The sequence below is a fragment of the Perissodus microlepis genome, chromosome 19 (genome assembly GCF_051167445.1).
Source record: "Perissodus microlepis isolate ML-2025 ecotype Zambia chromosome 19, ASM5116744v1, whole genome shotgun sequence".
NCBI lineage: Eukaryota > Metazoa > Chordata > Actinopteri > Cichliformes > Cichlidae > Perissodus > Perissodus microlepis.
In genome coordinates, this window is record NC_140479.1 from 17,699,963 (window position 1) to 17,713,832 (window position 13,870).

The 13,870-nt window shown below is 40.9% G+C and overlaps 1 protein-coding gene across 3 annotated transcripts in view; it reads left to right on the plus strand.

Annotated features, from left to right (window-relative positions):
• The window catches only part of fndc3ba (fibronectin type III domain containing 3Ba), a 92,050-nt gene that overhangs the window by 33,574 nt on the left and 44,606 nt on the right, over nt 1-13,870 (plus strand). For all 3 annotated transcript variants that reach the window (XM_084915688.1, XM_084915689.1, XM_084915691.1), the window contains one exon: nt 12,392-12,468. In XM_084915688.1, coding sequence (XP_084771814.1) covers nt 12,392-12,468 — 77 coding nt within the window. The remainder of the gene's footprint in view (nt 1-12,391; nt 12,469-13,870) is intronic.

Genomic DNA, 13,870 nt, shown 5'->3' on the forward strand with positions numbered 1-13,870 from the left:
GACCCCCCACACACACTCCTACCCTCTCACTGTTCCCACCTTCCCCCTCCTCCCTTGTGCCCCCCACCTCCGTCCGTCCCCCTGTCTGTCCCCCTCCCCCACTAAGACAATTCCCCTGAGCTTTCCCACACTCACATCAAAGGACAAGACTCTCGAGGGTGTGTTAGAGCACCCTGCTCTGGAATGTGAGTGTGTTAATATGCGTTGTGTGCGCGTGTGTGTCTGTGTGTGTTTTACAAGGCTGTGTTGGTTTACTGTGTTGTTTGGTCTTTGTTGGACTTTTACGAGGGATGATGAGGCCAGAGGGTGAAGAGCAGGAAGTTGTGCCCTGCCTGGGAGAATATGACATCATGAAGTTTGGGTGGCACCAGCTTAATTTCTTCTGAAATTTAGGGCGTAGTTGATAATAACCACAGGGCAGCAGTTGATTAGTTTTCTAGTTAATGAGCAGTAATCCTGTAAGTCCTCAGTTTACTGGCTGCAGTGTTTTTAAAATGCATTTCAGCATAATACATGGGGTTTGTTTGCCTTGGTCTTCTGTGGACATTTGGAATTATCTATACTTCTCTGTTGTAATATAATAAATGTATCTGTGAGGCTGAGAAGTATGAGTAGTAACTGTTAGTGTGTCCTTCACAGTGAATGGAGAACTTTCACCTCTTGTATTGCTTAACACTATGATTTTGTTTTGTTTTTTAATTGACTGTGCTTGGTGGAGCATGTGTGCTAAGGCTTGTTGTGTTGCTGCATGACCCGCTACCAAAGAACCAAACCGAACATCTGTAAAAGCCAGAGCCAGCACCAATGTTCCCTCTAAGCTGAGCACGTGTGCAATCGCACACTGCTGACACGGGGGAACAGTGGCCAGCACCATGGAAGACCGCTCCTCTGATTGGGCATGCTTTGTAGAATGAGACACTCAAGATCCATTTCACCAGGTTGGTGGCAGTACAAACAAGCAAATGTATCATAAAGAAAGCCTTTAAAGTGGAATATCTGTGAAAAAAGTCTAATAGCACCACAACCAGGATGTCTTGTTTCCACAGAAACTTTTTTTTGGCACATTGGTACTACAACGGGATTTCAATCGGTAAATTCTTACCTTAACACAAGAATGGTTGGTTTAGAGCAATGGTGTCAAATATAAGGCCTGTGGGCCAGAATCAGCCTGGTGAAGACTTGAATCTGGTGTAGTTTAAAGATTTGGAAAATATGAAGGTGTACAAAGATTTTGGACTTTTGGCTGTGTTTTACAGTAGTAGCAGAAGTACTTCCCCATTGCCATTCATACTGCATGAGTAGTTAAGTAGTAGTAAAATAGTTAAGCAATAGGATGACAATTAAATGATGATAAATTAAATGTTCTTGTTTTTAGAATCTACTATAAAATGTTGGTTAAATAAAAGGAATTAACCAAAACTTTATGTTTTATAAATACTGGACAGTCTGGACAATGAGCTGCCAAAATCTTTTCTGTAATTTACACACAGATAATGTAGAAAAACTGGGACGTACTGCTGAAATTGCACTTCGTTTTCTGATATTAAGACATCTCAGGGATCAAATGTTCAGTTAAGTGTTCTTACAGTGAAGGAAAGTGGAGTTTCACTGGTCCAACCCACTTAAGAACAAACTGGGCTGCATGTGGCCCGTGATGTAAAGTGAGTTTGACATCCCTGGTTTAGAACATTCTCTGTGTTTTCAATTACATTTCTTTTCTGTCTGTGTTACATAATGCAATTCGGAGAGGTCTATGTGCAAAGTATATTTCACTTCCAACTTTTGGTTTGTGGAATTTTTTTATCTTGACGGTATAGAACCCAAAGATTATCCTGCGATTCCACATGCTCTTATTTTGTCTTGTCCCTTGAGAGTAGAGAAAGCTCAAATCACACATTTTGTTCTTTTCTTTATTGCTTTTTCTGCCAATTTTAATGGGCCACAAAAAGATTAATGAAACAATTCTTCATATAAGAAATATAATCAAATATAAATGCAGGCTGTTGGGACTTCATATTAAGCCAAAATAATTGGTTGATGTTTCTCCTTTTACGCTGATTTCTGAATTTGGAATGGATGAATTGCATGCAGTCCACTCTCATTGCTGTTATATTGCAGTGGCATAATGGAAAATGTGGTTCTGGTCTCTGCTGAGGCCTTGTTAGCCCAGGCATTTTTTTTCTCTGAGAAACAATGGTTATGATGGACCCTGCCAGTGTTTCTCTGCATCTGGACACAGCAGGGTACTGTATGAATCATGGCAAGATCTGCTGTCTTTTGCCATTAGAGGTGTGCGCTCTGCTCATACCTAATCTTTTTGGATCCCCCCGATTGTTACTCTCTTCCCCTGTTCCTTGCTTTTGTCTGTTGTCTTGGATCCAGTTTTGTAAAATTCGATGATTATATTTGTGGAAAAAATGTCGATTGATCATATTGTTATTTTAAACATGGTTTTGTCCTCAAATTTAACAAACCTAAACTGATATGGGAAAAAATTGATGGAGGAAATTTAGGTGTACCTCGTCTGTGTTTGTTCTTTGTCTGACTACTCTCTTCATTTATCTCTCCATTTTCCTCAGTTTCAACTTCAGCTTTTTGCTCCATCTCTTACTGGCTTCACTGTGTTGCTACATGGGGTTATCAAGGTTTTCTTTGACCGGCCTTCTGCACAGAGTGCACACTTCTACACTGCAAACCCTTTGATGTAAATGGAAATAGCTGGTTGAGAGAAATACGGTGGAAAGTCTCAGTCTGTGTTTACACCTTGCCAGATGGTTCTAAACAAGCTGGTGGAGAACACACAAATACATTTTTCACTGAAATCCTTAATTTACGGTGCTGTTTCGGACCATCCTGGTGCTGCTTGTAAGCAGGGGTGGTTGTTCGAGGAACTTTTAACAAGCCTTCCTTGAAATCGGAATACTCAATTTTGTGACAGTAGACTGAATGAAAATTGCTGTGCAATGACAGGTTTGACTGATGTCTGTTATCTAGCTGAACTGTCAGCTAAAAGGATTTATTGTGTTTTTATGCTTTATTTTTGTAAATCTGATCAAATGGAAAGTGTTCATGCAAGTGTTTCTCAGTCTGTTTTCCTTCTTTTTGTCTGTGTGTGATTTGACAAATGAATGCATTTTTTAATTAATATTGCACTTGCATTTTGCCCAAAGTATAATTAATCCAATAGCCAATTTCCTGTACAGTATATTAATGCCCTAAATTCCCATTTTCTCTGCCTGTGCAGCCTTTCGAGACACTTGCATCCACAGCTTTAAATTGCCTAATGTACTTTTTTGAATTGTTAATCTGTCCCAAGAAAACAGTATCTATATATAAGATCACAGCTTCTCACAGGGTAGAGCGATATGGCTTCTGTTCAACATTGCAAGAATGCTCTTTTTCTGGAAAACCCAGTGGTTTAAAAATGTTTAATGGAATTGAATATATGCTTCACTAATTAATTCTTCTTCTTCTTCCTCTGTTTAAAGATGTTTTTACTGAATAACGACTAAATCTGTATTGTTGTAGTATGCTTCATATTTAACTGAAAAGAATAAGGATAATGGGTTTGGTCATAAGGCCCCATGGTGCAGAGGGATCTAATAATAGAGAGCTCTTGTGTGTTTGGGTGTGTGCATGCCTTTGTATGCATTTCATTTTATTATTTTTACCTTGACAGCTGGGCAAAGGAAGACCTTTTTACCTCCAAGACTGTATGCCCTTAGGCAAGATGTAAAACGAATTCTAGAGGTGTGTTTAGTGTGTGTATGTCTTAACTTGGTGTTAAGTCCTCCTGGTTTTGGGAAACTGGTCGCCATGGGAACGGACTCTCCCTCCAGGTGGTGTGTAATGGAATGTGATCTCTATGTGCCTAGAGAGATCACATTTGTGTGTGTGTGTGTGTGTGTTTGTGTGGGATACCTGCTTTTTTTTCAGCATTTTGCACTGCAAAGTACTTTGTAAGTATCAAAAGGACAGAGATAATTGGTTTGGTTCATTTGATACACGGTGGCTAAAAGCTTGACTTTTCTGTGCGTGGTTTAGATAGAGGCAGAGAGGGAGAGAGAAAAAGAGACTTAATTGTGTATGCCCTGCCCAGTCCTCACTTATAAACTCAATGCCCTCATACAGTAGGGCATGAAAAGGCAGAGGAAAGGAGGGAGGGAGAGATACAGCTGAAACAAAATAGAATGAAGCAAAGTAAATAAAGGAAGACAGGCAGAATGAAAACGAGGCGCAGAGGGAGACCGAGAGAATCACATGCTGCATGTTTGGTCGTGCCTGCTACCATCCATTCTGGGTGAGACCACTTCCTCTATGACCCCAGCCACCCCTGTGCTGCTGCTGACTTGGTCTGGTCTGCCAGCTCTGGAGAAGGCTGCATTAGGGGAAAGAGAAGGGTGACGAAAACTCTTGAGAATACTGGTTTGTCTTTATATGTAAGACACTGTGAAAGCTGATGCGTGGGCAAACAGCAGCTGAGTACTCACAGATTTTTCCGGAGAAATGGAGAAAAAGAAAGATCTTTTCCAGGGATGAAATTCTTGGCTCTCTTGAAGCTCAGGGTACAGCTGGAGCACTTCTCCCGCTCTCCAACCTTATTCCCTCCTTCTCCTCCTCTTCCCTCTCTTTTCAGGCTCGGTCACTTCCTCCCTTCTCTCTCTCTGATTCTTGCTGTGTTTCTATATTTTCTTTTTAATTTTAGTCTCATCTTCACAACAATGACACAAGTTTGCTGATTTGCATGTTTTTTTATGTAAATAAAACCAATCATAACACTATTAGGAACATTAAAGATATTGCATCTTCTCCACGGGTTGCACATGCTGCTTTTCATATTGGACTCAGTTAGTGTGAAAAGCACTGCACAGCTGCGGAAATTCCACATGTGAATGTTTACATCATGGTTTTTTAGATTTTGTAGGGAAACCCCTCTTTTTTCCCTCCTTGATCTGGTGTTATTGGGCAAAAGTACATGTTAGTTAGTGGGACTTCCATTTAGGAATATAAGGAATAACCAGTTAAGTAATAACTTTTTTTAAAAAGATGCTTTTCAGTATTTTTCTTTCCTATGTACAGGTTATAAACAAAGTACCAACCATATCTTCACCTCTTTGGTTGTTTGATCAACTAACAGTCAGGGGACATGCACACCCACCCTTGCACCACAAACACAGAAACAGTGGAATTCAGCGATGGAGAGCAGGGGAAAGTCCCTGCTAATCTAGGCCTTCCAGTCTCGCCTTCTTTCTTTCCATTGACATTCACACAACTTCTCTTCTCTTCTCTTCTCTTCTCTTCTCTTCTCTTCTCTTCTCTTCTCTTCTCTTCTCTTCTCTTCTCTTCTCTTCTCTTCTCTTCTCTTCTCTTCTCTTCTCTTCTCTTCTCTTCTCTTCTCTGCCCTTCCACACTTTCTCTGCTCTCTGTGGTGGACACAAACTTGGTGCTGTTCAGACTATGACTCATACAGTAGGAATGCCCGACATTAACATGTGGAGAGATAGGAGGAGGAAAGTGAGGGGAGGATGGGAGAGGAGTACAGCCGGGTACAAACGTAGCAGGTTGTGTACAGCAGGGGAAAAAATGGAAAAAAATATGACTCTTAGTGGGTCAAGGTTTAAGGCTTTGATGCATCTTGAGTATTCAAGTGAGTGAGAATAAGAAAGAAGCAGGGAACCAGAGCAGGAAATGATTATTTGACGCTGTTTACACACCAGCAGCTGTTGCATTTCTCTTTTCTCTCTCTTTCTCTCTCACTCTCTCTCTCCTTAGAGAGAGCAGACATGTAGAGTTGATTAGAGAATGGATATAATGAGTCATCAGTGTCTGGATTGTGTATATTTGTGTGTGCACATGTATTATTGCTTATTATCATCAGAAGTGTTTGTGCGTGTCTACAAGCATGTATACTTCCGTGCACGACCGGACAAGTGATAAGTGAAGTATGCTGGACCCATGCAGTGTATGTGTGTTGCATGGTTACCAGTCCAAAAACAATTGTATCTAAAGGCATGCGAGTAGTCTCGTGATAAAACTGGAAAAAGCAAGATTGGTGTGCGTGTTTGTTTGTTATTATGTCTGGCTTTGAATTAATGCATGTGTGTCTTATTTTGTTGTTTGTTGCGTGTGCCAAGGTGACCGTGGTTTTGTCAGTGTGTACTATCTAAATGTCAGTGTGTTCTACAAATTAGTTGTGTATGAGCAATCATGTCTTTATGCGCAGTGCCCAGGTGGGTATCTGGCCACTTGCGTGCTGTTGTTAAGATGTGTTTGCCATAGTTTATGAGGGCTTTTGCGTGTTCGTGCACATTTGGGTGCCTGTGAGTGTGTGCACAGCTGCAAGGGTGTGTGTTTGCACATGTTAAGATCTCGAGAACAAAGCGTGGCTGGGCTCAGTGTCCCTCCAGACATTACGTTGCTCTCCTTTGGAGCAGACCCAGCAGCAGAAGTAGGTCGGCCGACGGCGCTCCTCCTCTAGGTGGGGGAGAACTGGCAAGAGATCTGGGTTGGGTGGAGGTATATGGGCTGGCACACAGGCTACATACTCAACACTACACAGATTTAGGCTTGTATGCTTAGAGGCTGTTTACACAGTTATCAGGACAGGATAAGACGTAGATGTTAACATTATTTTGAAAAATGTAACCCCTGGGATAAATTGGGGGCCGTTTTCCCCCCCAACATGTTATCACACTCAAGACGATTTGGTCTTTAAAAGTTAAAATTGTCCCACAGCTATTGTTCATGTTAAAAAATATATATTTTTGTCACAGGAGCAGTATATAAGATTTGATAACAAAGCTGAAAATTTGGAAAGTTGGAATAATAATTAAAAAAAAGGACTATTTGATTTATAATAACGCACATATGTTTTCTATTGCTTTGGGGCTTTTGGGTGTTAAACACTTAAAGTGCTGCTGCTGTCTTGGCAGGTCTTCACCCACACTTGAGCTCATTGAAACTAATCTGCATAAGTAAAAGCTACATAAGTAAAAAAAATAAAACAAAAAAGCCAAAGTTTCTCAAAAGTCTTAGGAAAACGTAGAATAGTTTCAGTCGCAAATTGATTGACCACTATGGAATATTTTAAATAGATGCATGATATATATGTTTTTTACAAATTATACATAGATTACTATTTAGATATAGCTGTGGATATATGTGAATATATTTTTGACATGTATGTTATTCTTATTACTGTCAGATTAGCGTTTATCTATTGAGTCGGATGCATTAATCTTAAAAAATCAAAGAATTGAAGCTGGATATGAGCACAGCCACAAACTGAAAAAGCAGAAGGTTATACTTGGACTTCAATATTGTCACAAATAGGGACAAGGATGACAACCTCAGCTAGTGCCTATGGGCAGACAGGTGGAGCTGAAAATCTCAGTGCACAAGTCTGGCTCTTTTGTTTCACAGGAAATGTTCAAGCCATCCGATTCCAAAACCATTTAAATCAAAGCTTTGATAGGAATTTTTTTTTTTATGTGCAAGTTGGGGTGGAAACTTATTGGGTTATTATTTTATTTTTCATATGTACAGACAGGAGAAACATGAGCTTGAGCCAATGGACTAATAAAATATAGTGCTGGTTTTACAAGCCTTATTGCTTCTACTTTAGCTCATAATGTGCTGATGTCAGATCCTAATGAAGTCATCATGGCACTGATATTCATCAGCTGGCATAAGCGATAATACTTTCTGCTTGTTTTCTTATGATGCCATTATGCAACTTTGAGTTTAGAAGTTCAAAGAAGCTCAGTCATATTAAGGAATGTGCTTACACGTACCTGCATACACACTACAGTATGTACTTAAGATATGACCCAGTGTTCAAATGTAGAAACTGCCCAACTTTTGATTTTCATTCCACAGCAAATCAGCAGCTTGCTTAAATTACAGTCTGTGCTGCAAACACAGAACATGGGCTCAGGATCAGAAGTGTGAATATGTGCTTCTTTATACTTGTTTGTAGAGGACTTTTTTGGGGGGTTTTGACATGCAAAGCTAGTTTTTCTGTCACACTGTAGTGTGTAAGTGTCATGAGGGCAGAGGACTTGGGGCAGAGCAGCACAGGAAGTTCTGACTTCCTCCTCCATCACTGAGAAACCCTCCCCGTGGCAAAGATGTCCGGTGGAGTTGACTCACCGGAGATTTATTGTAGAGCTGTAACTTGTGTATTAGTGTGTATCTTTGTACACAGTGTATATGTAGTACACTGTGTAGTTCTGAATCTTTCTCCCATGTTTCCACCTTAAGCAATCTCTCTCTTACTCTTCTTATTGTCTTATATTTTTTATTACACTTCCCATCACGGTCCACGTTTCGATCCATCTTTCTCCGAGTCCTTTCCACTGTGGAAGCTTCTAGTACCCATATCAGCTGACTACAAAACACCTTTGGGCAGCTGCTGCTTGCTTTTGCGTGTTTTTTCTTTTTAATGCATAAATTAGCATTCAGCGTTGACATGACAATTGGCTCTTTAGTGTTAATGCATGTGTGTATTTTGTGTGCGCATGGATTGGCCAGGGAGTAGAGGAAACTGTCGTGGGAGTGTCTTTTGCAGCTCCTAGGACAGATAACATTACCCCGCTGATGCTTACATAACTTCCAGGCAACGCCACGTCACAAGTGACCCAGACACACACATACACAGTTGCTCCCACATAAACATACACACAAACTGGTACATTTGCACCCATGTAGATAAAACAGCTGCCTCCATGAGGCTCTGATTGTGTGATACAAAGGTTGTGTGTCTGTGACTGTGATGTACTTTTAAGATAAAGGAAAAGCATTCTAGAAATCTTTCTAGAAATGATTTTTGTGTGTGTGTGTGTCTCTCTGTTATCGGGAAATCCATTTGTGGCTAGTTGTTCTCTATGTAGGTCATGTTGCAAACAGGCTCCTTCGGTTTAATACCAGTATCACAGACACACACACACACACTCGTGCACATATGCTTTCCCATGAGGGTCTGTGTTTCCTTCCAATGTGGTAACCACATGTTTAGTGATGAAGGGAATGAAGGGAAAGAGAGAAAGTGGTTCGCTTATTTCTAGAAACTGATTATTGCTTCATTCTGCTGGAATAAGCAAGATGCTAATACACACTGTTGGGTTACACTAACTGTCAGCAGTGTTGACCCATCAACAAATGTGTGTTTATGCAGTGTGTATAAGTTATTTCGTTACTACAGAGGTAAGTAATTGATTGTGTGTCAGGCCACATTTTTGTCTTGCAGCATTTTTGTTGTGTTTAGGGGGCCCTGCCACAGCTGTTAAAGACAGCTGTAACATGGGAAACATCTGAAGTGTTGCATCATCTTCTTAGTCTGTGTCTGTGTATGTACATGAATGTATGTCTGAGGAGCTGCACAAAAACACAAGTTTGTGTGTGTGTTTGTTTGTCTACATGTGTCTGTGTGAATGAGTGTTTGTTGTGTGTGTGTGGATGAGACAGGATGCTTATTATGGGCATGTGTATATATTTTCATGTGTAATTCTTCAGTGGCAAATACTAAACTTTTGAAGGTGGCACTTTAAAAATAAAGTCTCTAAATGTATTTTAGACAGAATTAATTTAGTGATCTGAATATGTTCTGCTTTTTCAGTAAGCTTGAGTTTTTGTCGCTATGGATTTTTTTATTTTCATTGCTTTTTTCTGTGTCATTAAATGTAATTATTTTGTGTTTCACTTCACTACACTTGTTGCTCATGATGACATTGTTTTTTTGTTGTTGTTTTTTTTGTTATTTGACACCTTTCTAACCATTCCTCTGTATTGCCCCGAGTGTGTCATGGTTGTGCTATTTCTATCTCTGTTCTGTGCAATACAAAACATACTTTGTATTAATTCCTGTGGTCCTCTTTGATTTCTTGAAGCAGAGTCTGTCAAACTAGAATATGTCATTGACCACCAGATGAACCCCCACATTAGACCACAGACCTCAGATTTATTTCATTAACCCTTCCAGTCAGGACTGCTTAGTTCCTGCTGTGGAAGCAACTTGTGTGCAGTGTTCTTTATCAGCAAACATAAGTAAGATATAAACCTACCCTCAGACACTGCTTTCCATTATGTGATGGCTTCTGAACTTGTTGGCTTCATGTCAGAATGACGACCATTGTCACAAAGTGGCAACTGTAGTCTGACTAGGTTGGGCATAGTAACATTTATGTCAATGAGCCAGAAATGTTACATATCACATTCCTGATTGCCTTGTATACATCAAAAATGTTAAGCTTTGCCCAACAGAGCAATATTTCCTTAGAGAAATTAAACTAGTCTTTGCAGCTCTGATTGTCTCTTGTTGTGGTTCATTACACGTGCTGATTCCTTGCTGTGGTGCAGGTAGAGTCATATCATTGCATGCCATCTAGGATATGACTTGATATCTCATCTCTGCCCTGACCTCTCTTTAACTCAGAGGCGGAAGAAGCAACAGATGGAAGATGAGAAGCGGAAAAGCAAAGGGGAGCGGGGTTGGTTAGCTGTGTTGTCTAGGATTCCAGTAGGATTAGGCAGAGGAAGTTGTGACTCTATTCGTGGTGCTTAAAGGGTAGAGCTGGGGGTGAGACCAGAGAGTGACGTTACCACAGTGTGAATCAAGGACCACAGTGACTTATTTGTACATTTGCGCACAAACAAACACGATTGAAAGCCTTTTGATGGACACATACAAACGTGTGATTATCTCGGGCTTTTGTGAATGAAAGTCAGTCTAATATTGTATGACTTGACAGCTCTGTGTGTGTGTGTGTGTGTGTGTGTGTGTGTGTGTGTGTGTGTGTGTGTGTGTGTGTGTGTGTGTGTGTGTTGAATAGCAGGACAAAGAGTGTCTTGTATTTTGGCAATGGTTTGGGGGGTAGTTAGGCTTGTTGGGTCCAGTCCTGGGGGCCAGGGATGGGAATGTTCAGTGTGTGTGTGACTGGAGGAATGCTGCTGTTTGCTGAGTGAAGAGCACAGAGGCAGCAGAGACTGTCCAAACACACGTCTGTTTGCCAAGTGTGTGTGCGTGTCTGAGTGACGATGCCTGAGAGTGTGTGTGTGTGATTGGGGCAGTGTGTGAGTAAGAGGGGAAAGTGTGCTATGAGCAGTGGTGGAAAGAGGTGTAGAGCAGCTCTGTGTGTGTTTCCCCATGCTATGACCTTCTATTCAATGGAGACTTTCATATGCAGTTCTAGTCTCCATGGTAGGGGAGCAGACTAGACTGAAAGAGGCCTGTCTCTTCATACCTGTGACCTAGTCACCGCACACACACACACACACACACACACACACACACACACACACACACACACACACACACACACACACACACACACACACACACACACACACACACATTAATCCACATTGCAGACTTTGCTCAGGTTGTATTTCTGTGTGTAGGTGGGTGTGTGTTTACTGTACTGTTACCTGTTTGTTTGGCTGATGAGAGGTCAGTAAAGTGGGTGAGTAATGGAGGGCTGATGTGAAGGACGGAGAAAAGATGATAAAGATCATTGATGAAGTATGGAAAGGATAAACTTAGTAAGGAAGGCAAGGATCAAATGAGTAATATTGGAGGGAGGGAAGAAAGGATGTGAGTAATAACAGAAGCTGGGGAAAGAGGAGAAATCCCTGAAAACAGTCTGTGAAGTATGGAGGTAGAGGGTAAAGCAGCTGAAAAGATTAAAAAAAATAGCCCTTTAATGGAGACTAGATTTTAGAATAGTCAACAAGTATGTAAGTGTTGTCAACTTGGGAAAAAAAATGTTAATGTGTCTTCATAGTAGCATGTGTGCTTGGAGGTAGTGAAGGCCTCTGTGCAGTGTGATTTATTCTGAGGCTAGGTCTGCTTCCAGCTGTCCCGACGGGGTCCCAATGACTTTAACAGGCGCAGACCTCCATCACAGAAAGACAGAGGAAGAGGGAGACGGGAGATTTTTTTTGGAGGGGGGTATTTAGACAGTGGAAAAGTCAACATCATTTTCAGTCTGCTAATTCTATTTAGAGTCGCATACTTCTCCTTCAGTGTAGAAACCCCATTTCTCAGTAAGCAGCCATGTACCCTTATTTTTTATACCTATAATTATCATAATAGTACTGCTGAATAGCCAGTAACAAGGAAAAGGCTTCCTTATATTCATGTGTGAGCTGTTTGAGATTATGCAAGCAGATTTGAAGGGAAGAGACTCTAATTTTTAAGAGGTTAATTACCTTTATTTCCTAGTATCTTCATACTGTGGGACTAAGTAACTATATAAAATAACACAGCCCAACCTTCAGCGTATCTGTCTACTTTATGTCCCCGCATGTGAACTGCCAACTGATGAATGTAAATGAGAATTTATCTAAGCATTAGTTGCTTGGTTGAGTAAATAATTCTTCTCCTTCCTCACAGGTCCTGCTGAGGTTCCCATGATGTCCCCAAATGGGTCGATCCCTCCCATCCACGTCCCCCCAGGCTACATCTCACAGGTTAGTTTATTTTTGTGTGTATTTTTCCTCAGTTTGATACTCTTTGACTTTTTTTTATGTTTATCGTGTTTGGGTTATGTGGGAGAGTTTGAGTAAAGAAAAAAAAACAGACTCAGGGGGAGATTTGTGCATGGAGTATGAGCATGCACGACTACACTAAATTAGCTAGTGCTTCTCATTTCTCCACCAAAAAGAGGCTTCTTTAAGTAATAAAAATGCAGATATTTCTTAATTTAATATATTTCAAGGTAAATTTACCCAGTGTTCATTTATTTTTTCAGTTCACTCAATTAGTCTGCCTGAAGACTGTTTCAGCATGTTGGTTCTTGTCACTGGAAAATTGTTATGATGCTGTAAATGGAAATAAATCCATAAATCAAACTCATGCGTTAACAGTAAAAAGTAGTTGCGTTAGAGTCCAAAACTGGAGAATATAGCAGCATAGCATATTTCTATGCACTGGCCGGTTGATAGACTAAGCAATTTGTACTTGTATAGTGTTTTATTGAACAGCTATCAGAAGTGGGTCTTGTAGTCATTTGTAAAGGATGCAGATGATGGGGTTTTTTTTAGCCTGTGCTCGACCCCCACAAAAGTCACTTATTCTGTCTGTCGTAGAGAAGCAACCACGTTGGTCTTCTTGACCCAACAGAGCACCAAGAATTTGGAGTATTAGGTTCAATTAATATTTCAGTCCTCTACAGGAAATGTGTATGCGCTTTCTCTATTAGATAACAACACCAGGACAATGAGAAAAAGAAGGGGAAAAGAAGTCAATAAACATTCCTCACAAGATTTCAAAAAAATCCTGTGGTTTGTCTGTTGGCGAGATTGTGCTCTTACCCAACGGAGGTCGGGTCATTGGCTCACTGTGGGTGTGTGTTTGTGTGTGTGTGTGTGAGTAGGGACTGAGCCAAGCCTGAGCGGGAAACACTGTCACTGTTAGAAAAACAAGCATGATACGGGAGACAGGCATTCATTGGGCAAATTTTTTTTTGGAAGGGGGGATTAGGGTTGCACGAAGGGGTGAAAGGAGAAAGAGCACTGCTGTGGTGGACAGTAGTGTGTTGAAGTAGTTGTGTCTTATGTGTCTAAAGTGCTCATGTGTATGTGTGTCCTCTGGGAGTTTTCACTAATGCCTGCAATGTGATGCCATGTGTGTTTGTGGGTGCTTCATATTTGGAATGTGCGTGTCCTTGCCAATAAATGTGTGTGCGTGTAGGCCTGGTCTGCATATACTCCTGCAGAGACTTTGCCCTTGTTTTTCTGTAAACACATCGTTTTTTCATGTGCAACAGAGGGGATGAAAGGGCAGAGAGCGGGCCTCCTCCTCTGCATCTATTTGCTCCCTCTCAAGGTTTTTCTCACATCAGATTAGTTTTGTAACTCTCTTCCTCCCCTC